This window comes from Astatotilapia calliptera, chromosome 3 (assembly GCF_900246225.1).
Source record: "Astatotilapia calliptera chromosome 3, fAstCal1.2, whole genome shotgun sequence".
Taxonomy (NCBI): Eukaryota; Metazoa; Chordata; class Actinopteri; order Cichliformes; family Cichlidae; genus Astatotilapia; species Astatotilapia calliptera.
The window spans coordinates 51,441,829-51,469,208 of record NC_039304.1 but is presented as its reverse complement, the minus strand read 5'-3'; the positions used below and the strand labels follow the sequence as shown (position 1 = coordinate 51,469,208).

At 44.6% G+C, this 27,380-nt stretch overlaps 2 protein-coding genes across 3 annotated transcripts in view; both read left to right on the top strand.

Annotated features, from left to right (window-relative positions):
- Positions 1-27,380, top strand: part of LOC113019677 (butyrophilin-like protein 2) — a 53,456-nt gene that overhangs the window by 11,888 nt on the left and 14,188 nt on the right. The gene's annotated exons all lie outside the window — the stretch shown is intronic.
- Positions 16,924-18,349, top strand: LOC113019736 (nuclear factor 7, ovary-like). The gene has a single exon (XM_026163556.1). The coding sequence runs from the start codon at positions 16,939-16,941 to the stop codon at positions 18,328-18,330; it is 1,392 nt and encodes a 463-aa protein (XP_026019341.1). The 5' UTR covers positions 16,924-16,938; the 3' UTR covers positions 18,331-18,349.

The window sequence follows — 27,380 nt, the reverse complement described above, 5'->3', positions numbered from 1 at the left end:
TGGCACACATTGCACCTGACACTACGGCGCCTCCTGTAGGTGGTGGGCCTGCAGGAGGATGGGCCCATGTCCCTTTTTTGGGCTGTGCCCGGCCGGGCCCCATGGACTATGGCCCCATAGGGGTCAGATTTGGAGGACCATTGGCTCAGATCTGAGGGTCCTCCAAATCTGAGCCAATGATCCTCAGCCGGAAAAGGGTGGAGTGCTCACTCTGGGTCGGGGACGAGTTCCTGCCCCAAGTGAAGGAGTTTAAGTATCTCAGGGTCTTGTTTACGAGCAGGGGCGGAGCGTGGGGGTGGCTTACTGGGCTTAAGCCCGGATTGTTTTGTCAGAAGCCCGGGGTCTTTTGGAGTGTAATTTTTTCATAGTTAGATGCCTGGCTGACAACTGTATAAAACAAAAAGTACACACAATATTCGAAGCACATAGTGCACACTGTGGGAATTTACGACTGTGCGTGAATCCCCCCCTGATATTGGTATGATCCGAGCTCAGGCACTAAGCGACTGAGCGAGGGGGCGGGGCAGCTGCTGCCTGTGAATGCGCTGTTGGAGAAACGGAGCCAGCCATACTAAGGAGAGCTTAAGTTTGACCAGGTACCAAAGCAAATCATTCGTACCGTACAAATAATGTAAATATGACGGTGCATCACGAAAGATTGATATCAAACTGATCACTTGACCAATATTACGTTACTTGCTCTTCAAGTGAATCAACAAATGGCGAAATGAAAAGCCGAACAAATGCTATTTTTTTTTAGAGATTCTTAGCTTACGTGTGTTTATTTCATATTTTCAGTTCTTACCCTCCCCGACTAAATCAGTTTCAGTTATGTACTGAAATATAAGATTGGACATTAGAGGGTTCTTTCAAAGAAAAACTCAGGTAAATGTTATTTTATATATTATGCTTTGTATGTTGTTCAGTATATTTCTATGCAAAACAAGAGGAATTTCAGTACACAGCAGGATATTCACATTTGTAACCAGATATTTACACTTTAGGGATAAAACATAAAACATTTTTACTGCACAACATCAATTTAGAGTAAACTTTTGTTTTAGATAAATATTGAAATATCTTTTGAATTAGTTACATGTCACAATAAAGAGAGAGAGAGCTTTCTGTTTTTTATCACTTTCATCAAATTTAGGAGTACATGTACACTAAGTTTATTGTTAATTAATAAGAAAACTCCAGACGATTCCATTCTGAGCTGAAGAAGCTTCTGATAGGTTCGTAGAGTCCATGTGAGTAAACAGGTGGCACAGCTGTGGATGCATATAAGGCAAAACACAGAGCCTGTTTCTGTGACATGGGAAAATCAAGAGATGTCAACCAAAACACCAGGAAAAGAACTGTGGAGCTCCATAAGTGTGGCTCAATTTTGAATACAATTTGGTGCCATTTGCAATTAAGAAATACAGATAGTTTCTCTCTTTACTCTTAAAGTTAACAAATATGTTTTTTATATTTATCAATCTAAAAAAATAAACATTTAGTCTGATTTGATGTTACAATTAAAAAGTGTTTGTGTTTTTATCTGAAGAGTTTGTAAATATCTGTATATTTGATGATTGTCAGCACAAAGAGGGAGAGAGGAACAGAGAGGGAGATGGAGAATGAGGACAGAACAGAGATGAACAAGAGCAGGTGAGACACACATGTTAGTCAAATGGTTGTTTACCAAAAGTATCACCGTATCATAGGTACTCATGTATCTCGTACCTAGTGTTTCTTTTTAGGTTTGTTATTTTTCAAATTCTATATTTATTAAGTTATGCAGGCTTGTTTGCACAACAAGGCTAAATAATTATATAAACCTTTCTCAATCTAAATATTGTACTTTGGTAAAATGAAAAAATAAATGTAGTGCAGGTCTATGATGATTGTTAGTGCTACTATCATCTAGTTCTGATTCTGGTTCTGTCTTGGTTAAGTCCCAAGTAGTCCTGATTTTGAACTGTTGTAGTCCTGTTTTAATTCTGGATCAGTTCTGGGTCTGGTTGAATTGAGGTTTAGTCCTCGTGTCTTGATACAGCCCTGATTTTGTTCTGCCTTGCTGCTTAATTAAAAAACTAGTTTAAGGTGTTCTGCACATGTGATATATATTTTTCCCTATATGAAGTCATTCTTTTTTGAACAAAACTCAAAACAGAGCCAATTAAACTTTCAGTCATTTCTACCCCCCCCCCCCCCCCCAAGGGAAAAAAAAATCCCACATGCATACTATCCTTTTGGGCTAAGCCCCGGGTGTTTCAAATGTCTGGCTCCGCCTCTGTTTACGAGTAACGGGAGAAGGTAGATCAACAACGGATTGGTGCCGCGGCTGCAGTGCAGTGATGCTTTCCTGGTCCATCGTGGTGAAGAGAGAGCTGAGTTTAAAAGCGAAGCTCGTGATTTATCCGTCGATCTGCGTTCCTACCCTCACCTATGGTCACCAGCTGTGGGTAGTGACCGAAAGAATGAGATTGCAGATACAAGCGGTGGAAATGGGCTTCCTCCGAAGGGGGGCTGGCCTCTCCCTTAGAGATACGGTGAGAATGATGCCTTCTTGGTGCCTCCTGGCTGAGGTGGCAGACCCAGGACACGCTGGAGAGATTATATCTCTCCAGCGTGTCCTGGGAACGCGTCGGTGTTCCCCCGGACAAGCTGGAGGAGGTGGCTGGGCAGAGGGAGGTCTGGGCTTCTCTGCTTGGGCTGCTGCCCCCGCGACCCGGCCCCAGATAAGCAGAAGAAGATGGATGGATTATTTTAATTTTCTGCTTTGGTTAAATTTTTCTTTTATTTTTATAATGTCATTCTTGCAATGTTGAGCTTCATTTTGTATTGTATAAAGTTCTTCTTTAGTTTGTATGGAGCTTTGGTCCTTCCCCGGTACAACAATTAGTAGATTTAAGTAACATCAGCCTTCACCAATGTCTCTGACAGCAAATATGTTTTACTGTTAATAGTAAGAGTATATCTGAATCAGTTGCAGGCCTGGTCTGGCCTGAATCTGTCATCCTTATGTCTTCTGGATTCATCCTTGTCACAGGCTGGGTCTCCGACCCAGCACTCTGAGTTTTCTTTGTATTTGTCTCATTTTGTTATGTGATCAGTTTTGTGTTATTTCCTATTTTCCTTTAGTTTAGGCAGTTATTGTTCTTGGTTTTCTATGTTTTGGGGTTTTGTAATTATTCATCACGTATTAGGTCTGTTAAGTTGTGTTGTCATGTTTTAGTATTTCCTGTTTTATTTTGACAATGTCATGTGTTCTTTGTTCATTGTATTTAGCTTTCTCTCCTGGTCCTGTCATTAGGTTTATGTCTGTCAGCTGTTCCCCCATGTGTCCCCACTTCCCCTGATCACCTCATGTCTGTATTTAAGCCTTTTGTTTTCTTCATGCCATTGTCGGTTCGTCTGTTTATCTCACCAGGGTCACAGTTTTAGTCATGGTCTTAGCCTATTATTTTTCCTCACCTCAGTCATGGTTTAGGTTTTGGTCTCAGTACCATTTAGTATTTTGTTTCTTAGTGTTTTGCCTGTTTGTTTTTGGTCTCTTGGTTCATTTCCCTGCCGTCATCGCATTAAAGGTTCACCTTTCTGTTAATCATTACAATTCCTCGTCATCATCTGCTTCTGGGTCCTGTTTCCACACACATCGGCGCACCCCGCCGTGACAATCCTGCTGTGCAAGTGGATCCAATAAAGACCCAGTTTGCTGTTCCATTACAGTACCCTATCATACCTGTGGGTTTGGTGTTGCTGCCATCTGGGCAGATCCACTGAGATATATATATCTATGATATAGGTTAAATATTATTAGTATAAAACAATGTGAGGATCAGGCTTTGCAATTTAGACACTGTACATTTTAGACACTGTACATTTTAGACAGCTGATTTATAAAAAACAAAAGATAAAAACACAGTTCAAGGTTTCAAAGTTAATCGTGTCAGAGATCAGGGCAGTAGAGTTTGATCTCTGGTACAGACAGCTGGCTGTTCCTGTGTGTGAGTGTATTTGTATTTATTTATTCTGTTTTATTTGTCCTAATTTATTTCCTGACATCCTTCCTACCCCTTTGCTTGCTTGCTTCCTCTCCATTGGCTGTCCCCAGGTCTGTGTGTGTTTTCATAGTAAACACGAAGATGTTTGTATTGTGCCACGCTGGTTTGAAGAAAAGAATGAAAAAAAAAATGAATAAAAAATAAATCTGTTATGTATAACATGTAAAGTCTGATAATTATAAATGAGGGATATAAAGTTTCCACAGTCACTGAATCTAAGCAAATGAACAAATCAGGAATCCAACAGTGCACATGGATAATAAAAGACACAAGGAAACCTTAGAAGATAGAGACAAATTGTTAGGTTTTGTATTGTTGATTGCTATTTATGCTTAGAAATATCTACTTATATATGCTTAGAGTTTTATAATTAGTTTTAGATTGGTAGAGGTTTGATCCTTGATAGTCTGCAAACTTTGTGTGCATTAGAGAGCACTCTGGGAGCATGGGAGAGGTCGTACCTTCTCTTATTGTTTTATGGTAGGATTAACGTAGCTATATCTGTCTTAGTCTAAGTGCCTTTTGGTTAGATGAACTGTTGGACTTCCAGACCAGCAGGTTTAGGGAAGTCACACTCTGACCCCCCCCCCCCCCCCCCCCCCCCCCCCCACACACACACACACACACACACACACACACACACACACAAAAAGGCAAGGTACTCTTTGTGTGTATGTATACGTCATATGTTAACGAACCTATGCATATTCATGTAACCTCAATAAAAGAGCAGTGTTACGGGGGGAGCGGACGAGAGTCTGACGGGGGTCAAGTGGTGGAACGACACTTGGCTTCAGGCAGGTCTCCCTCATGCATGAGTAACAAGAAGAACTTTGCCTACTTCGTGTCTTGCTTGCTGTGTAATTATATTATCTTCAACGTTCCAGCGAATAGGTTCAAGCTACAAACCTATCACAAATGATCAAGGACAAAGGCTAACTTCAGACACAAAAAACAGCTAAAAACACCTCTAATAAGGTTAGCTTGAATAGCAATACTAAGCACAGGGTTGTGAAGTTCCTCTTACTCCTGCTCATTCTGGTTTTCCTGCCATGTTATCTGATTATTGTGAAAATATGCCGGTGGCATCAGCAGTATAAGATCAGAGTTCAAGCCTGGAACTATCACCTTTCAAGTCTGTCAGCCAACCCTGTTATCTGATTTTGATTTGGTTTCCATCTCCAGGACATAGTTTCTCATTTGCACACTTCCTTCTGCCCAAAGCATACTGTTCCTCCAAATTTCTTTTTGAGATCTCTCACAGATGTCTCACTCCTCTATTATCAATCGGTCTCTATCATTTGAGTGCACGCCGTATTACTTTACAACAGCCATCGCTAACTTTAAAATATTTCCCTATAGATTTTGTCTTGGATGGAGAAGAAAATTAGATTTTAGTTCTACTTGACTTAACAACTGCCTTTGACACCACTCATGATACTATTCTCATTGACAGCTTACAGAATTGGGCCGGTATCTTGATAGACATATAAGAATACATTTTAGTAGCTCCATGTCCTCATCATCGTCCCTCATATGTGGACTCCCTCAGGGCTCAATTCATGGATCAGTTCTCTTTTCATTGTATATGCTACCCCTGGGTCGTATACAATGACCCAGGGGTAGCATAAATAGATTTATTAAATAGATTCAGAGACATTTCCCATCTCTGTCACTACCCTAAGCTGTTTAAAAATAATTCATATCTGTTTATTCGTACAATCCTGAGAGACTCCCCTCTGCAGACAGATGTGCACAGAGGTCCAACAAGGCACAGACCTGAATGATTCAATGGACCAGCAACACTCCCTTTAGTTTCACTTCAGCTGTTTTTTCTATAGGTGTAAGTCTCCAACATGAAATTACATATTTTAAAACTGAATGTAGTAACATATCTAATATAACATATCTATAACATATCTAACTATTGGGCTTTGGTCAATCTCAGGAGATTTTATTACATTTTTATGAGTTTTTTTTAAGCCAAACATTCCTGTGACATCTAAAAAGCATGTAAGTATCAACCTAATTTCATTGTTTTTCCCACAAAAAAAGTCTTTATTTTGATGGAATGGTTGATTATATGTTAAAATAAAGATCAACCAAAGATATTTGCAGAAAGTAACAAGGAATGAATATTGGGTAACAGTACTGAACACGTCCTGAGTGTGTTTGTCCAGCAGGCGGTGCTGGACCAAGGCCAGGAAGATCGTGAAGGACCTCAGCCATCCCAACAACAGACTGTTCTCTCTGTTGAGGTCAGGAAAGCGATCCCGCTCCCTGAAGACCAACACAGAGAGACTGAGGAGGAGCTTCTTCCCGCAGGCGATACGGTCTCTCAATCACACCACCACACAGTACTGACCCACACATACAGCTCTTACACACACTGGACTTTCTGGACATTGTTTTCACTTCATCACTTAAATCACGCTGCTGTTATTGTGTATATGCTGCTGTTATTGTGTATATATTTATTTATATTTCTCATACATTCTTATATAGTTCTATATTGTGTATTTTGTTGTACAGTTATTTTATTTTCAACTTTAATTTATATATTTTATCTTATTCTCCCAGTTAAATTTACCCTTCATTCTAATTTGTGTTGTACAGTTATTTCATTTTTAACATTAATTTATATTTTATTCCTTCCTAGTTAAATTTACCCTTTTTAATTTTTCATATTTATTTCCTATCTTATTCATAGCCTTTTCCTTTTTTGTTTTCTTTAGGTCACGAGCAGTTGTCCAAGCATTTCACTACATATCGTACTGTGTATGACTGTGTACGTGACAAATAAAATTTGAATTTGAATTTTGTTTGGATGTTAGTGTGCACGTGTGTGGAGTTTTCTGTGAAAACAAACTTGTGTGACTTTTTGCCACAATTTCTGTGGCTGTGGGTGCTCTCTGTTGATCGGATGTGAAATGCTTTGCATTAAAGCACTCACAGGTCAGAATTTGTTTTGCTGTGCACTGGCAGCTGACGTCCCTGTAGGTCAGGTCTCCTTGGGAAAGGTTCACTGCCTGATGTATCCTCAGTGGATGGAACTGATGGCCCAGCTTTAGCCATCTCCTGAACTGCTTTCTCAACTGCTTCAAACAACTTGATTGCCATTTCTGCCTTTTCAGAGTCATAGAGACTTTATTAATCCCAGAGTGAAACTGAATTGTCATAGCAGCCAATATACAACAAACATCAAGCACTCATATAAAATTGTGCCTCTGTGTAAGGCCCAGGTGGACGATAGATGATAACAAGTAAGACTGGTTTCTGAGTTTTACAGCTGGGGTGGACAAGGCTAAGCATCAGGCTTTCAAATGTATTAAAAGTCTGTCTTGGTCTTTCGTTAATTAATAGGCTGGTGTGAAAAATTGCTGCCACACCGCCCCCTCGGATGGCATTATTCAGTCTTTTAATAACATTTCTTATCATTTCTATGCCATTGACATTCAGCCTCATCAGCTCAATAGGCTATCCACCCTAGTCCACTGCTTAAATCAGGGGACTGACTGACTCTCTAGCAAACACTTTGTCTTAAACAGCAACAAGACTGAGACCGTGATCACAGCTCCTCATGAACTACAAATATAAAATTGTTTCTTGCTTCTTTGTGTTCAACTGTTAAGTCCAACATTCAAAATCTTGGTGGAGTATTTGATTCTTCTCTGGGCTTCAACTCACATATAAAATCTCTGTCTCGTTCCTGTTTCTTTCATTTAAGGAATATTTCTAAACTGTGACATATGGTCTCCTCGGCTGAACTGGAAAAAACTGTTCATACATTTGTGTCATCGTGTTTAGATTATTGTAATGTCCTGTTTACCAGCCTGAAAAATCATGTCGTTCTCGCCTCCAAGCTATACAAAATGCTGCAGCCAGACTACTAACATTTTCTAGCAAGCAAGCTCATGTAACCCAGATCACTGTTTGAGTATGGGATTTCTGATTATTTGGTAGTCACTGAACGCACCACTGTGCCGTGCATATAGCCACTCTCTAGTCCAGCTACAGAATTTTTTTTCCTTCCGTTGGTCCGATGAGGCGCATGCTGCTCTCGTGCCCTCTGCGAGCTGGAAATTCGGAAAAAGGAGTCTTGATGCGGTTACGAACGTGAAGCTGTGTCATGGTCCTGGGTCGTTGACCCAGTGTTTTTGAGTGTTTTGGGCACTCCACCCTTTTCCGGCTGAGAACCATGGCCTCAGATTTGGAGGTGCTGATCCTCATTCCCACTGCTTCACACTCGGCTGCGAACTGTTCCAGTGCGAGCTGGAGGCCCCCACCCGATGAAGCCAACAGAACCACATCATCCGCAAAAAGCAGAGATGAGATTCTGAGGCCACCAAAGCGAAAGCCCTCCGCCACTTGGCTGTGCCTAGAAATCCTGTCCAGAAAAATTATGAACAGAACCGGTGACAAAGGGCAGCCCTGGCGGAGCCCATCACCCACCGGGAACGAGTCCGACTTATTGCCGGCAATGCGAACCAAGCTCTTGCAACGGTTGTATAGGGATCGAATGGCCCGTAGCAATGGGCCAGACACCCCATACACCTGCAACACCTCCCACAGGGCACCCCAAGGGACACGGTCGAATGCCTTCTCCAAGTCCACAAAACACATGTAGACTGGTTGGGCAAACTCCCATGCACCCTCAAGTATCCTTGAGAGGATAAAGAGCTGGTCCAGTGTTCCGCCACCAGGACGAAAACCGCATTGTTCCTCCTGTATCCGAGGTTCGACTACCGGACGAACTCTCGTTTCCAGCACCCTGGCATAGACTTTCCCAGGGAGGCTGAGGAGTGTGATCCCCCTGTAGTTGGAACACACCCTCCGGTCTCCCTTCTTAAAGATGGGGACCACCACCCCGGTCTGCCAGTCCAGGGGTACTGCCCCTGATCTTCACGCAACATTGTAGAGGCGTGTCAACCAGGACAGCCCCACAACATCCAGAGCCTTCAGGAACTCGGGGTGGACCTCATCAACACCAGGGGCTCTGCCACCAAGGAGTTGTTTAACTGCCTCAGTGACCTCGCCCCGGGAAATTGGCGGGTCATTCCCCTCATCTCCAGACTCTGCTTCCTCCTCGGAAGACGTGTCAGTGGGATTAAGGAGGTCCTCGAAGTATTCCTTCCACCGCCTGACAATTTTCTCAGTCGACGTCAGCAGCGCTCCGCCAGCACTATACACAGTGCAGGTAGAGCACCGCTTTCCCCTCCTGAGATGCCTGACGGTTTGCCAGAATCTCTTCGAGGCAGTCCGAAAGTCTTTTTCCATGGCCTCTCCAAACTCCTCCCACACCCGAGTTTTTGCTTCAGCCACTGCCCGAGCCGCATTCCGCTTGGCCTGTCGATACCTGTCGGCTGTCTCTGGAGTCCCACAGGCTAACCAAGCCCGATAGGACTCCTTCTTCAGCCTGGTGGCTCCCTTCACCTCTGGTGTCCACCATTTGGTTCGGGGATTACCACCACGGCAGGCACTAACCACCTTGCGGCCGCAGCTCAATGCAGCAGCTTCGGCAATGGAGACGCTGAACATGGTCTATTCGGACTCAATGTCCCCAGTCTCCCTCGAAATGCTGTTGAACCTCTGCCGGAGGTGTGCGTTGAAGATCTCGCAGACTGGGGCCTCTGCTAGACGTTCCCAGCACACCCTCACTACGCGTTTAGGTGCACCAGGTCTGTCCAGCGTCCTCCCCCGCCACCTGATCCAACTCACCACCAGGTGGTGATCAGTTGACAGCTCAGCCCCTCTCTTTACCCGAGTGTCCAGAACATATGGTCGCAGGTCTGGTGATACGATTACAAAATCGATCATCGACCTACGGCCTAGAGCGTCCTGGTGCCACGTGCCCTTATGGACACTCTTATGTTCGAACAAGGTGTTCTTTATGGGCACACAATGCACCCGACCCATATGGCGCCTCCTGCGGGTGGTGGGCCTGCGGGAGGATGGGCCCATGTCTCCTCTTCGGGCTGTGCCCGGCCGGGCCCCATGGACTAAGGCCCGGCCACCAGACGCTCACCCTCGGGCACCCTCCCCGGGCCTGGCTCCAGGGCGGGGCCCCGGTAACCCTATCCCGGGCAGGGTAAACTGTTCCCTCGATGTTCTCTTCATAAGGGTCTTCTGAATCGCTCTTTGTCTGGTCCCTCACCCAGGACCAATTTGCCATGGGAGACCCTACCAGGGGGCAAAAGCCCCCAGACAACATGATCCCTGGAACACACAAACCCCTCCACCACGATAAGGTAGCGATTCACGGAGAGGAGCTTAATAAATAAACTTTGATTGATTTTCAGAGATAAATAATTAATCAATCAATAATCAAACAGTGAGTTTGTGTGTTTCAAAGATGGAGGCCACGCTGCTCTCAGAGGACTGTGTGAGGTTGTGGTAAACGTGTGAGCTGCTGCTGCTTCTTCCTCACATGTTTGATATGTTTCATATTTCCAGCTGATGCTGATCACCCTAACCTTAATATCACAGACCATCCTTTGGTTCTTCTTCTGTTCTTCTGAAACTTCCTGTGTGGTGCCTTTCAAATTAAAAGCCCTCCCTGACTGTAAGGGACTGGACTGTGCTGCAGCTGGTGGAAACAGTGTGTAGCTGTGTTGTGTTTGATGGAGGACTGAAGTGTGTGTCCAGCTGAGCTCTCTGTGTGCTCATCAGTGTTGGGTAAGTTACTTTAAAATAGTAACTTAGTTACATTACTAGTTACTTCTCTCAAAAGTAACTCAGTTACTTCAACTTACTCGTTACTTTCAAAGTAACTAGTTACTAGGGAAAGTAACTTTGGTTTTACTCAGAATTCTCTTGTTAATGTGTTGCTTCCATAACTTTGCCAGTCTTCTAGCTTGTTTACTTGCCACAAGTGCACTGTGCCACCTACCAATAGACAGGAAAAGATAATGTGCATATTTCCACGAGAGAAATCCCACGCCTGGACCGTCATTGACTGCTGCCATGATTCTAGCCTACGTCACAGCGTCATGTGCGCCTTTTACATCCAACACAAAAACTGCAGTCGTGGTGCTTTCGATTGTACTCAGAACTCGGAAATTCTGCCTTCTGAATAGGAAGATGTAGGTAACACCAGACTGCAGATGAGCTGCATACAGAGCTGGACTGGGACAAAAAAAAATTGGCCCGGACATTTTGACTAGAGACCGGCCCACCATTATAGGAAAAATTATAAAGCCTTTGAATGAAAACAAACGCTGTTGTGACAGTGATGTACACTGTTTTGATGGTATATATGCATCAATCTATCAATCGTTTGTTGTAAGATTCAGATAATTATTTTTTAAAAGCTAGACATTTTAAATGAGAATAAGATAGAAAAGTATTTCTTTGTGCCCACCTCTCCCTGTTAATGCCCTACCTGGCCCCCCTGGCAACACTTTGCTAGATCCGCACCTGCACAGTTACCAGCTGTCAGCTACCTAAAAAAGGATCCTGGTGTTATTTGTCTCTCAGAAACAGTTCAAAACTTCCCTTCAACTCATTCATGTCACCTAAAAGGTAAACCTGTTTCTCCATCACCTGTTCAGCTCTGATGATTCAGTAAGGACATCTCCTGGTTTCATCTTCATGTTTCCCTCTCACCAGATAACCAAACCATATCATGACCAGCAGCTTTTTTGCAGCTGTGGCTCCAGCAAACATCAGCTGATACTAGAAATTAATATTAAATTCTAACAACAGCTGATCAAGCTTAAACGTGCTGCTGTTGTTTAGCGCGACATCCGCTGGTTTCCTCTTTCGGCGCAAAGTGGGAGATAAATAAACAAGAGAGCCGATCAGCTGATCATTGATCAGTTTTCATGATTGAAGTAGAAACGGGAGAGGGAGGGGGGAGAATGAGAGAAGAAGAGGCAGCTGTGCAGCAAAGACACAGAATAACTCCAGCTTTGTGTCTTTTTCATTGTAGCTGAATTACGGGACAAACTGTTCCCTTTCACCTCAATAAGAAACGCGTAATATTTTCTCTGAATACCAGACGGGACGGTTGACAACTCTAATAACTTATGAACAAAATAAAGTTCAACATCATTAACTTCATAGCACCCACCCAGCTGTATAGAAACTCCGTCATGCTAGCTAGCACGCAGTACGGAAAAAGTCAGCACAACGAAAATAAACTCCACCTAAACTTGGTTTATATCTGACCCAGAGAGACTGCAGGTCATAACTTCTTACCTGAAGTTCAGTTCACACTTGGACCGGCGGCCGCCTCGGGTCTCTTTTCCTTCTGCGTCCCCTTTCTCCAGCCCGAGAACGTGTTGCTTTCTCTCATCCACCTGCTGGCCTCCACCACTTGCTAATGTTACTGAATCTGTGGAAGCTCCGCGATAGCCACCACACGAAGTAACGAGTAACGACCCTATCTAAATCCCAGTAACGACTAACGCGTTCCTGATTTTGGCATAATAACTAGTTACCGTGCTCGTTACCACAATAATAACGTAGTTACTGTAACGCGTTACTTAATAACGCGTTAGTCCCAACACTGGTGCTCATATATACAGATGCTGATAAACAAATGTTTGTCTTTGGACCCTGTTACTGATCAGGACCTGCTGTGGGTTTCCTGTCCACAGGTCTACAAAGAGTCGCACTTTCTGCTGTGGTTCAGATGTTCATCCATCCATCCATCCATTTTCATCCGCTTTATCCGAGGCCGGGTCGCAGGGGCAGCAGCCTAAGCAAAGAGGCCCAGACCTCCCTCTCCCCAGCCACCTCCTCCAGCTTATCCGGGGGAATACCAAGGCGTTCCCAGGCCAGCCGAGAGATATAATCTCTCCAGCGTGTCCTGGGTCTGCCCCGGGGCCTCCTCCCGGTGGGACATGCCTCGAACACCTCACCCAGGAGGCGCCCAGGGGGCATCCTTGTCAGATGCCCGAACCACCTCAGCTGACTCCTTTCGATGTGGAGCAGCAGCGGCTCTACTCTGAGCCCCTCCCGGATGGCCGAACTTCTCACCCTATCTCTAAGGGAGAGGCCAGCCACCCTTCGGAGGAAGCTCATTTCTGCCGCTTGTATCCGCGATCTCATTCTTTCGGTCACTACCCACAGCTCGTGGCCATAGGTGAGGGTAGGGACGTAGATCGACCGGTAAATTGAGAGCTTCGCTTTTACACTCAGCTCCCTCTTCACCACGACGGACCGGTGCAGCGTCCGCATTACTGCAGCTGCAGCCCCAATCCGTCTGTCGATCTCCGGCTCCCTTCTCCCATCACTCGCGAACAAGACCCCGAGATACTTGAACTCCTCCACTTGGGGCAGGAACTCATCCCCGACCCGGAGTGGGCACTCCACCCTTTTCCGGCTGAGAACCATGGCCTCAGATTTGGAGGTGCTGATCCTCATTCCCGCTGCTTCACACTCGGCTGCGAACCGCTCCAGTGCGAGCTGGAGGCCCTCACCCGATGAAGCCAACAGAACCACATCATCCGCAAAAATCAGAGATGAGATTCTGAGGCCACCAAAGCGAAAGCCCTCCGCCACTTGGCTGCGCCTAGAAATCCTGTCCATAAAAATTTTGAACAGAACCGGAGACAAAGGGCAGCCCTGGCGGAGCCCATCACCCACCGGGAACGAGTCCGACTTATTGCCGGCAATGCGAACCAAGCTCTTGCAACGGTTGTATAGGGATCGAATGGCCCGTAGCAATGGGCCAGACACCCCATACTCCCGCAGCACCTCCCACAGGACACCCCGAGGGACACAGTCGAATGCCTTCTCCAAGTCCACAAAACACATGTAGACTGGTTGGGCAAACTCCCATGCACCCTCAAGTATCCTCGAGAGGATAAAGAGCTGGTCCAGTGTTCCGCGACCAGGACGAAAACCGCATTGTTCCTCCTGTATCCGAGGTTCGACTAGCGGACGAACTCTCCTTTCCAGCACCCTGGCATAGACTTTCCCAGGGAGGCTGAGGAGTGTGATCCCCCTGTAGTTGGAACACACCCTCCGGTCCCCCTTCTTAAAGATGGGGACCACCACCCCAGTCTGCCAGTCCACAGGTACTGCCCCTGATCTCCACGCAACATTGCAAAGGCGTGTCAACCAGGACAGCCCTACAACGTCCAGAGCCTTCAGGAACTCGGGGCGGACCTCATCAACACCAGGGGCTCTGCCACCAAGGAGTTGTTTAACTGCCTCAGTGACCTCGCCCCCGGAAATTGGCGGGTCATTCCCCTCATCCCCAGACTCTGCTTCCTCCTCGGAAGACGTGTCAGTGGGATTAAGGAGGTCCTCGAAGTATTCCTTCCACCGCCTGACAATTTTCTCAGTCGACGTCAACAGCGCTCCGCCAGCACTATACACAGTGCAGGTAGAGCACCGCTTTCCCCTCCTGAGACGCCTGACGGTTTGCCAGAATCTCTTCGAGGCAGTCCGAAAGTCTTTTTCCATGGCCTCTCCAAACTCCTCCCACACCCGAGTTTTTGCTTCAGCCACTGCCCGAGCCGCATTCCGCTTGGCCTGTCGATACCTGTTGGCTGCCTCCGGAGTCCCACAGGCTAACCAAGCCTGATAGGACTCCTTCTTCAGCCTGGTGGCTCCCTTCACCTCTGGTGTCCACCATTTGGTTCGGGGATTACCACCACGGCAGGCACCAACCACCCTGCGGCCGCAGCTCAATGCAGCAGCTTCGGCAATGGAGACGCTGAACATGGTCCATTCGGACTCGATGTCCCCAGTCTCCCTCGGAATGCTGTCGAAGCTCTGCCGGAGGTGTGCGTTGAAGATCTCGCGGACTGGGGCCTCTGCTAGACGTTCCCAGCACACCCTCACTACGCGTTTAGGTGCACCAGGTCTGTCCAGTGTCCTCCCCCGCCACCTGATCCAACTCACCACCAGGTGGTGATCATTTGACAGCTCAGCCCCTCTCTTTACCCGAGTGTCCAGAACATATGGTCGCAGGTCTGGTGATACGATTACAAAATCGATCATCGACCTACGGCCTAGAGCATCCTGGTGCCACGTGCACTTATGGACACTCTTATGTTCGAACAGGGTGTTCGTTATGGCCAAACTGTGATTAGCACAGAAGTCCAATAACAAAGCACCGCTCGGGTTCAGATCAGGGAGGCCGTTCCTCCCAATCACGTCCCTCCAGGTCTCGCTGTCGTTACCCACGTGAGCATTGAAGTCTCCCAGCAGGACAACAGAGTCTCCAGGTGTAGCACCTTCCAGCACCCCCCACCCCCAGGGACTCTAAGAAGGCTGGGTACTCTGAACTGCCACTCGGCGCATAAGCACAGATGACAGTCAGGACCCGTTCCCCGACCCTAAGGCGCAGGGAACAAACCCTCTCGTCCACCGGGAAAAACCCCAACGAACCGGCAGCAAGCCGAGGGGATATTAGAATACCCACCCCAGCCCGCCGCCTCTCACCAGGGGCAACTCCAGACTGAGACAGAGTCCAGCCCCTCTCCAGGAGACTGGTTCCAGAGCCCAAGCCATGCGTAGAGGTGAGCCCGACTATATCTAGCCGGTACCTCTCAACCTCACGCACTAACTCAGGCTCCTTCCCCACCAGAGAGGTGACATTCCATGTCCCTATTGCCAGTCTTGGCAGCCGGGGGTCAGTCCGCCAGGGCCTCCGCTCCTGGCCGCCACCCGACACACAATGCACCCGACCCCTATGGCGCCTCCTGCGGGTGGTGGGCCTGCGGGAGGATTGGCCCATGTCTCCTCTTCGGGCTGTGCCCGGCCGGGCCCCATGGACTAAGGCCCGGCCACCAGACGCTCGCCCTCGGGCACCCTCCCCGGGCCTGGCTCCAGGGCGAGGCCCCGGTAACCCTATCCCGGGCAGGGTAAACTGTTCCCTCGATGTCTTTTTCATAGGGTCTTCTGAATCGCTCTTTGTCTGGTCCCTCACCCAGATGTTCAGCGTGTTGCTTTGTTTCTCACATGTTGACTCCACGGTCTCTGCTGCTGTGGGCTGGGCTTGGGATGAGTGTCAGTAACACAAAAGTAACACTCAGTGTCATGCAGTGACTTTTACACAACCAGATCAGATGAACCAACTCACACTAAAACATGCATTTTGCTGCACTCTTTACACTTGTTTCTTTTCTTTCTGCTCTTTTATAGATTTTGTAAAACCACAAAAAATATTTTATATCAGCAGCAATTTTTCTCAAACTGCTGCATCACAGCTTTCATGCTCTGACCTGCATGTGAAATGAGATAAAAGCTCTTTATTAGTAACTTTTACAACTTCTGGCAGGTTAATGTCTGAACTTTGGAGCGAAACACACCCTTAGTTACAAGAAATAACACCACGGTCTGTAACTAAGTGAATCCACCTTAACACCACCTGTGTTTGTGTGACTGCATTACACTCCCACTGCTGGGAACCTGAACAAGAACCAGAACAAAGTCTAAAATACAAGCTGACAAACAGCTGCACCACCGAGTGACACTTTATTTTATCAACTTCACAACAGGTTTCATGTTGTGACCTGTGGAGGTGAAAAGACACAAAACCTGTTTTACAGCTTTTGAGCTGCAGGCAGGATTGAAACACACCTTAGTTAAAAGTCAAACAGCAACATTTTTCTCCTCCCCTCACGTCACTCAAATGCGACAAACCGGGAAACAGGAAGTTCTTCGTCCTCAGTAAAGAGAGACGCACAGACGATCAGACTGAGCTCAGACCTAACTAGCAGCTTCCTCTGAGTGAGTCCAGCTACAGGAGAGAAAAGTGGAAAACTCCAACACTGCTGCTTCAAGCTGCTGACGCTCCACACACTGAATGTGAGTTTGAGCAAGAACACGACTCAAAGGAAGTTTCAGTGAAGGTGGTAGAGGAGGGAGGGGAGCCAGGACTGACTGTACTTCCTGTCTGCTGTTTTCAGCTTCACTCACAGACTCAATGGCTTCCAGATCAGAGGAGGATCTCTGCTGTCCGGTCTGTCAGGAGGTCTTCAGAGATCCTGTTCTTCTGTCATGTAGCCACAGCTTCTGTAAAGACTGTCTGAAGAGATGGTGGAGAGAGAGACCAACACACGAGTGTCCAGTTTGTAAGAGAAGATCTTCAAGGGATTATCCACCTTTAAATCTGGCTTTAAAGAACCTGTGTGAGTCGTTCTTACAGGAGAGAGATCAGAGAGCTTCAGAGGCTCTCTGCAGTCTGCACTCTGAGAAACTCAAACTCTTCTGTCTGGACCATCAGCAGCCAGTGTGTGTCGTCTGCAGAGACTCAGAAAAACACACCAATCACAGATTCAGACCCATCGATGAAGCTGCACAACAACACAAGAAGGAACTTCAGGAAACTCTGGAGCCCTTAAAGAAGAAGTTAAAGGTTTGCAAACGAGTTCAAGTGAAGTTTGATCAAACAGCAGAACACATTAAGGTCCAGGCCCGACACACAGAGAGGCAGATTAAGGAGCAGTTTAAGAAGCTTCACCAGTTTCTAGCAGAGGAAGAGGAGGCCAGGCTGGCTGCACTGAGGGAGGAAGAGGAGCAGAAGAGTGGGATGATGAAGGAGAAGATGGAGGCTCTGAGCAGAGAGATAGCAGCTCTTTCAGACACAGTCAGAGCCACAGAGGAGGAGCTGAGAGCTGAAGACGTCTCATTCCTGCACAACTACAAGGCTGCAGTGGAAAGAGTCCAGCGCTGCCCCCTGCTGGATGATCCACAGCTGCCCTCAGGAGCTCTGATAGACCAGGCCAAACACCTGGGCAACCTGACCTTCAACATCTGGAACAACATGAAGGACATGGTCTCCTACACTCCTCTCATCCTGGACCCAAACACTGCTCATCCAGAACTCACCCTGTCTGAAGATCTGACCAGTGTGAGATATGGAGAAGAGACGCAGCAGCTTCCTGACAATCCAGAAAGATTTCATTATTCCTACTCTGTCCTGGGTTCTGAGGGCTTTAACTCAGGGACTCACAGCTGGGATGTTGAAGTTGGAGACAGTATGCAGTGGTTCCTGGGTGTATTTTTAGAGTCTGTGAAGAGGAAGGGGAACATACGGTCTGGATTATGGGAAATCAGATTTAATGGAAGTAAATACTCAGCATGCTCACCATCAGCTCCTGTCACTGCTCTCTCAGTCCAGAAGAAGTTCCAGAGGATCAGAGTGAATCTGGACTGGAACAGAGGAAAGCTGTCGTTCTCTGATCCTGATACTAACACACACATACACACCTTCACACACACTTTCACTCACAGGATGTTTCCATTCATTAACACTGGTGATAAAGTGAAGGTGTTGCCGTTGAAGGTGTCAGTGTCAGTGCAGCAGATGAGTTGAGGATGATGATGTTTCTAATGTTGTTTCCTGTCAGTGAGTTAAAGCTGTTAAACTGCAGCTGTCCTCCTGCTGCCTCGTTGTTCCAAAGCTCTTTGTTTCTCTTTTAGTTCTCACTGTTTCTTTTTGTTTCTGCTGTCCACCTTTTCACATGGAAAATCATTTCACTGTTTCTCACTGAATGACTCCCCAAACTAGATTTGAAATTCTATCAAGTTTCTAATCATTACAAGTGATTCATGTTTCTATTTGATGTAGAGATGGACCGATCCAATATTGCGTATCGGTATCGGTCCGATACTGACGTAAATTACTGGATCGGATATCTGAGAGAAATAAAAAATGTGATCCGATCCATTAAATATCAAAAAAGCACCTCACAAAACTTGTGACACGCTGTAACTCGGCTCATAACCGTCAGAGCAGTGTGCATCACGTGATAGAGCGGCTGTGTGTATTTGTAGCCTCAAACCAGCATTTGATCTCCGAGGAAATGATCCCAGAGAGAAGTAAAGCAAGTCTGTAAGTTCATCTCTGAATGTCTGTAAAGCATTCCCACGTTAAGCTTAACAACCGATATATGGAGCGACTGCCTCTTCTTGCTGCTACTTCACTCGTGAAACTGATTAATGATCAGCTGTCCGGCTTTTCTGTCGCGAGTCCGTCTCCCTTTTTTGTTTTTGGCCCACTTTGCACCAGAAAGAGGAAACCAGCGGGTGAACAACAGCAGCACGTTTAACCTTGATAAGCTGTTGTTAGAATTTATTTAATATTACTTTCTGCACCAGGATCTTTTTCTACGTAGCTGACGGCTGGTAACTGTGCAGGGGCGGATCTAGCAAAGTTTAGCCAGGGGGGCCGATAGGGCATGAACAGGGAAAAGGGGGCACAAAGACATACTTTTCTTTCTTATTCTCATTTAAAATGTCTAGCTTTTAATAAATAATTATCTGAATCTTACACCCAAAGTTTTAATCTGATGTAAAATGTTTAGAAGTCCATTACTGTATATATGACTGTTAAGTCTAATATACCCTAGTAAGCTATAGTACTTTTTCCTTTGGGAAGACTGTGCAGTCTGCAAATCTGTTGAAGAAAGATGTTGAATCTATTTAATTATTCTTGAAAAATAATTTATTTCTGTGCATTTTTTTTCCACACTGCATCAAATTAAAGTTGATTACGTCGATTAAGCATCATGAGGTGGGGGGTGGTTCCCTTTTTTTTTTTGCTGGGAGTTTGTCAACCCTATTAGTTAGGTTGCTTAATTTTTCTGCTAAGTACTCTTTAAAATACCAGAATAGGGAGGATGGAGCAGGTTTAAGTTTATTAGATTGATCAGTTTTGCTGAACTATGAAATATTTTCGGTGCAGTGTATTTTTTACATACAGGTATAACAGAATAGCTTTAGTGTTGTTTATTTAAACTTGAGTATGAACTTATACAAAATGCAGCAAGATATTAAAAACAGTTTTATTGATTAAAAAACACACTATATCGGATTCATATCGGTATCGGCAGATATCAAAATTTATGATATCGGTATCGGACATAAAAAAGTGGTATCGTGCCATCTCTAATTTGATGTGTAAATGGAGATGATTTAGTTTGCTGGGATATGGACTGACATGTGTTGAATGGGAGGAGCAGTTTGTTGTTGTCTTCTTGTCTGTTTATGACAACAATAAATATGTTGTTGAAACAATGATTCATGTTTAACTCCATATATGAAATGTTTCTGATCTTTGAATTCTGTTTGATTAAAGACTTTCTTCATGACACAAATGAGATTTCAGTGTATTAATAGAACTAAATAAGCTCAGAGTTGAAAGGCTGGAGTATTATGTACGTGCTTCACTGTCAGGATCTTCAGGGGGATTCAAAGGGAAACATCAAACTGCTGTAATGAGATAAACTAGTTGGGCTGAACACACTTATCTGTAGTTTGTCTCCATCCAGGATCATCAGAATATAATGAACATGTGTGAAGAGCCACAAAATGCTGCTGCCCTCTCAGCATGATGAGCTCCAGCCTTTGTTAGCAGGACAACAGGAAACATGAGACAACTTTCAGAGACAGTAACCAACTGTGGCCACAAGATGGCAGCAGCTGATCTGAGATCCTTTATTGGACAGAAGGACTCTGCTCTGTGACGTCATCAGAGAGACGGCCTTCACTCTGATAGATCTGACGTCATGTCTGCACTGCGATGATGAAAGCTGATAAACACATTGTTATTGATCCATGAAATCACCTCTGTCCTCTCAAGTGTAGCTGTTTACAGAGCTGAAGAAGTCCTTCATCATCAAAACAGACAAACATGTATTTCCTGTATTAAGTGACGTCATCCTCACTCTGACCTCTTACATACATTCTGTTCAGTTTTCCTGCTGTAAGAAATAAACTGTGTGAAAATAGAAATGCAGGGAAACATCCATTAATCACAGCTGAGCCGTTTGTTTCTGACTCACATTCAATGAGGCTTCAGGTGTAAATACCTCAGAAGTGTTTGTGAGTTCAGTAGAAGCAGACCCAGTCGACCATCATGGCCTCCACAGCACTACACAATGCAACAGAAAGGCCTTCATCATCTGCTGAACCACCTCTGAACCACGACGCTCTCCCTGCATCTAAAAGCTGTTAGTCAGGATGAGATGCTGCTGTGATCGCTCACAATTTACCTGTGAGACCTTTGTAAATATTGTCTTTGTTTCTGGAGGAAACACCTTTAGTCTGTTTGTATTTGGAGTGCAGATCTGGGCGTCCATCACTTTAACCTGCACACGTTTAGTTATTGAGTGTAGTTGATGTTTGGCAGCATTTTATAAGTGACAGTTCATGAAGGGTGAAGGAACAGAGGACGCCTGACCATCCTACCTGTGTCAGTAAGAAGACTTCATCACAACTTCACAACTTAACACAACTGAAACCTGAATCCAGTGTTGCATAGTTTACTAACAGTGTGTGCTGACACTGAAGTTAGCAGTTTGTTTCCTAAGAGCTGCTGGGACAAACCACAGTGACCGGCTACAGAGTTTAGTTAAGGTGGTTCTAACATGTGACCTGTTGAATTATTTACAGGGATTTATTTTTCATTTAAAGCATCATTTATGAAATTTTTATGAAGTTTAGTTCTTTTATGTTCTTTGTGTAACGTTTAATGTAATTTCCAACAAGCAGACCTGTGATCACTTTGACTCAGTATGATGGATTGTTTGGATTTGTCTTTGTTTCTCTGGCTTTTCTTGTGTGTCTTTGTATGTTGGATAGAGTCATGTGACCTGCCCATGGACGACACATGGAAATGAGCAGTTTAGCTCAAATCTGGCAGGTTTCCATCTTCTACTGTTTCATATTGATTTTATTGAAATGAGCCATCCTGTTAAATAAGTGAAAATAAAAACAACTGGCTAACTTTTAGTCTGATCCAGTTTTTTTCTTCTTGAGTGAGTGTTTACATCTCAAAACGCTCGCTCACAGCTTTTCATGACCTCACACCTGTTTCAATGAATAAAACAGGTGTGAGGTCACTTCCTTTGGGTGGAGTCAGCTGCTGGTCACCTTGAAACAAACACACAGCTGTTCCACTTGTCAGCTAATCAGCTTGTAGCATATGCACAGTTTACAGAACCCCTTTTCTGTAAATTTAATTAATTAACCTGCTAAGCAGATAGCATATGATATGAATACCACTGCACTTTCAAAATATAGAAAGTGATTTGTAGAGGGACAAGCAAAATTTACTCTTTTAAACTCTGCCAAATTAAAAAAAAAAAAAAAGACTAGTTTGTTTGTTTTTTAAAGTACAAGCTTACTGGTCAGAGCTAAAGTCCTACACAAAACTTTTTGCTTTGTCTTAATTTGAGGCTGAAAGCTGATTATCTGAGCACCAAAGATTTGTTTCTAAACCTCAAAGTAGATGCAACATGTCATCAAGGTTAAAGAGTTTTAGGGGGAAGAAAACTATTAGAACCACAACGCAGAGCGACTTTCCTTTTATTGAGTGGTTTTCTTTTTTAAACACTCGTATTAAGAGGAAATGCAGCTTCTGTTGCGACGTGTGAACATCTTTCTGTGTGCAGTTTAACCTCTCCACTAGTGCAGACCTGTGCAGTCTTTTTTAGTTTCTCTCATTTTACGGATACAGTTTGTTTTTTTAAATAGAGCTAATCTCAACATCGCCATCACACATTCAGACTGTTTGACTTTCATTTAGAACTCATCACTTCCTGTTTTTCTAGGATTCTTTGTCCTGGGGTCCGTTCTTCGTACCTCGCTAAGTAGGTTAGCTGGATTTGATTGTTGACGATTTCGCGTGATCTTGGATCGTTCGGTTCCCCGAAGCTCATCCGGGACTTGCTGTCATAGCAACAGAGCCGTAAGCGTAAACCTGCTCGGGAGCAGGTTTACTTTATGTAAACAGGATTAGATCGCGGCCACGCAGGTATGTCCGCTTCATTTATACGAAAGCAACAGCGATATTCCACCACTGTTTCACCATAAATAAATAACATCAATGTAACTAAAGATAATGCAGCACTTGATCCTTTTATTGATGTCACACAGATACATACAGGTCATTTCCTAAAAAAGGGAAATGTACTATTAACATTCTATTACATGTATGTGATTATTACAGATGTAATTCATATTTCAGAGTAGTAATTGTAAATTACTTCATGTAATCAAGATGAGAGACCACGGCTATAAAAGCGAAGGTGGATTTGGGAAGCCTGTCGCAGCCATGTCCTGTCCGTTTACGCGAGCCACCCATTGCGGAAGGTGCAAGATTGATAAGGAGAGTCCTCAGAATTCAGCGTATAGTGCGGGATAGACAGGATCCTTTAGCTCAGCGCGACAGTGTGCTCATTGAGAGATATCGATATTCCCGTGAGGGTATTATTTACTTAACCAACTTGTTGACGAAAGGGTGCAGGACCACCACCTGTCTTTGTTTGCTCTGCCCTTTTCTTGGTTGCTGTTATGAACAAACCAACAGAGTATTACAGGGTCTCTTTCCAAGAGACGAAAAGCAATATAAGAGATAGATATTACCATTCTGTAGAATATTCTTATATTTCACTTTTACTTGTTCCCATGTTCTAGTGGGTCCTGTTGTGGCTCTAATGTGAAAGAGGATATAATGTAACATAATATAATATAATGTAATATAATATTGGATAATATAGTGTCATATAATACATCTATAAATAAATAATAAAGTGACTGAATAGTGGTATTGTCATGCGCTTTGGGTGCCTTGAAAAGCGCTATATCAATCCACTCCATTATTATTGTTATTATTAGATTACTTACGAGTTTAATTTGTCAGCAACTTTCTGCCAGCCCTCTCTCCTTGCTTTTGCAGCCTTTGCAGTGTTCCCTTGCGTTCTGATTAAACTCTGAAACTCCTGAAATCCCTCACTCAAGAGTTCTTGCTCTGCTGCCGAAAAATACCGAACGCGCTCCTTCGACATTTTCACCGACCAATCAGAGGGTTGCCGATCAATGTTTCTACTATCGATGCGTAGCCCCTTTAACGACACCCAGTGATCTCACATTACTTCATCCAGCTGTACTAATCGTCAACAGCAGGTGTGTTTGGAGAACCGGATTAGCGAGCTCACGGTTAGCGCGATGATTTGGTCTTGGATGTGTTGGATGTGTCATTTGATCTTGGATTTAGTAAGCGACGTACGAAGAACGGGCCCCTGGGCTCAGAAAGAACAGCCTTCATTATTTTGACCATTTAGCGAGACCAACAGGAACATCACAAGTCCTTCATTCCTTTTTTAATGTCTTTATTTGAAGTTTACTGATGTGTTTATTCTTTCTGGCTGTGTTTTTTTCCTTTGTTTAAGAAAAATAGAATTGAATTAATAATCTTCATAACTTCTTTTCAGATGTAGTCTGAACCACTTTCAGTTTGTTGAAAATTGATGGATCCTTAATGAATGGGCCTCAGAGCCGCCCTCAGTGTCTAATGTGGACTGCACACAAAGTTTCAGGTTAAATGCACAAATGAGGTAAGTCCTGTATTCATCCTTGTCCTCTGCTTCTGTTATTATTCATCCAGTCTGGCTGCAGACCTTAGGTTTAGTAGTGCAAAGGATAAACATCCTAAAGGTCAAAGTTCGGTTCATTTTATTGATAAAGAGATAAGAGTGTGTTTTACAGGAGAATGTGACATGTCATAAAAGTTGGTGGCAGCAGCTGAAATTGTTACACCCTGAAAAGGGGCTGAAAAGGGGATAAGTCAATGACGACGCTCAGACACGATGTTTCTCTTTCAGCAGCTTCATTGCGAATGATTCAGAAATATAAACATACATACAAAAGTATTAAACATCCTAACAACGATGTACAGGTCTCTGTTAGTTGTAAAACAATATATCTCAAGACTGTTTTTTTCCTTTTCTATAAGTTACAGATTAAATTGGATGTAAGAATTTACAAAAACAACTTATGAATCAATAAACAAACTTAGATCATTAAACTGAAATGTACAGGAAATAAACAAAATATTCATATAAAAATACTAATAGGCATTTGTCCCTTCACACAAAACAAACATGTTCTTTGTCCAGATCAAATGCAAAATGCACACAATGTATGTTTCATACACAGTCTGGCACGATAAGGCTTCATGCTAGCCACCAACAGAGCGCTTAGCTTAGCCTGCTGCTTATCCTAACAACACAGTTAACACAGGCCATCTTAGTATTCCTAGTATCCTCTTGGTACATTTGGAAACACGGTCAGTACAACTCAACATACATATTTGTAAAGTCCAAAAGCAGAATTGCTCAATTATTACCTGAAAAGGGGATAAGTCAATGACGACGCTCAGACACGATGCTTCTCTTTCAGCAGCTTCATTGCGAATGAGGCATCGTGGCCTGAGCTCCCCCTTCTGGCAACGGCAGGCATAACTAATCAACCATGATCACTAAATCACATGGATTATTCCCCAGGCTCGACAAGTGGATCACAGATTGCATTTTACACAGGTTGTAGTCACATTAAGGATTATTATCCGGTTGAACATAGTCATGAACTCTTTTAACTATTTTAGCCTGTGTTACATTACGTCTCTTAATGGGACTTCTTTTACCCTTGTTTATAGATTTACATATTTGAAATAAATTGAATAATAAATTCAAATTCAAATTTTTTTTATTTGTCACATACACAGTCATACACAGTACGATATGCAGTGAAATGCTTACACAACTGCTCGTGACCTAAAGAAAAATGAAAAGGCTATGAATAAGATAGGAATAAATATGAAAGGGTAAATTTAACTAGGAAGGAATAAAATAAATAAAAATATATAAATTAAAGTTGAAAATAAAATAACTGTACAACAAAATACACAATACACAGTATAGAAGTATATAAGAATGTATGAAGAAATATAAATATATATACACACAATAACAGCAGCTGTACAAGTATTAAATGGAAATGAAGAATATAATGTCCATGTTGTGCAATCAACATTTGTAAGTGTCTTGTGCAGTGCAAATATACTTAAAGTGATTTAAGTGATGAAGTGAAAACAATGTCCAGAAAGTCCAGTGTGTGTGTAAGAACTATATGTGTGGGTCAGTACTGTGTGGTGGTGTGATTGAGAGACCGTATCGCCTGCGGGAAGAAGCTCCTCCTCAGTCTCTCTGTGTTGGTCTTCAGGGAGCGGAATCGCTTTCCTGACCTCAGCAGAGAGAACAGTCTGTTGTTGGGATGGCTGAGGTCCTTCACGATCTTCCTGGCCTTGGTCCAGCACCGCCTGCTGTAGATTGAGTGCAGGTCAGGGAGCTCGGAGCGGATGGTGCGCTCAGCTGACCGCACAACCCTCTGTAGAGCTCGTCTGTCCTGCATGGTGCTGTTCCCGAACCAGGTTAAGATGTTTCCCGTCAGGATGCTCTCTATGGTGCACGAGTAAAAGTTCCTGAGCACCTTGGAGGGCAGTTGGAAGTCTCTCAAGCGTCTGAGGTGGTAGAGACGCTGACGGGCCTTTTTCACCACGGTGTTGATGTGACAGGACCATGACAGGTCCTGCGTGATGTGAACTCCGAGGTATTTGAAGCTGTCCACTCTCTCCACTGGGCACTCGTTGATGACGGGGGTCTGGTAGTTCCTCTCCTGCTTAGTGCTGAAGTCCACTATCAGCTCCTTTGTCTTACTGACGTTTAGAAGGAGGTTGTTCCTCTGGCACCAGTTCTCCAGATTCCTAATCTCCTTCAGGTAGGCCGTCTCGTTGTTATCAGAGATCAGGCCCACCACGACGGTGTCGTCAGCAAACTTGATGATGGTGGTGGAGCTGGTAGTGGCCACACAGTCATATGTGTACAGAGAGTACAGCAGGGGGCTCAGAACACACCCCTGGGGGGCTCCAGTGCTGAGAGTGGTGGAGGCTGAGACATGTCCGCCCATCCTTACTGCCTGTGGTCTGCCAGTTAGGAAGTTGGAGATCCACTGACACATAGATGAGCTGAGTCCCAGATGCTCCAGCTTGGTGGTGAGTGTGGAGGGAATTATGGTATTAAATGCAGAGCTGTAGTCTATGAAGAGCATTTTAACATAATTCCCCCTTCTAGTGTCCAAGTGAGTAAGTGATGTGTGGAGGAGATGAGAGATGGCATCGTCTGTGGAACGATTTGGACGGTAAGCGAACTCTAGTGGGTCCAGTGTGTCTGGTAGTGAAGAAATGATGAAGTCTCTGACCAGGCGTTCAAAGCACTTCATCACTACTGAGGTGAGGGCTACAGGGCAATAGTCATTGAGAGAAGCAGGGTGGGGTTTCTTCGGGACAGGAACAATGATGGACTCTTTGAAGCATGTGGGGATCACCGACTGAGATAAAGAGATGTTGAATATCTCAGTGAACACAGGAGCTAGCTGGTATGCGCAGTCTCTTAGGATACGACCTGGGATGCCGTCTGGGCCTGCTGCTTTCCTGGTGTTCACTCTTTTGAAGGCTCTCCTTACTTCATGCTCGGAGATGACGAGCACGTTTCCGGTGCTGGCAGTATCTTCCTGTCTGCAGCC

What these genes read in the sequence shown, in the direction of transcription:
- LOC113019736 (XM_026163556.1), top strand. Translation starts at nt 16,939, where the DNA reads ATGGCTTCCAGATCAGAGGAGGATCTCTGCTGTCCGGTCTGTCAGGAG.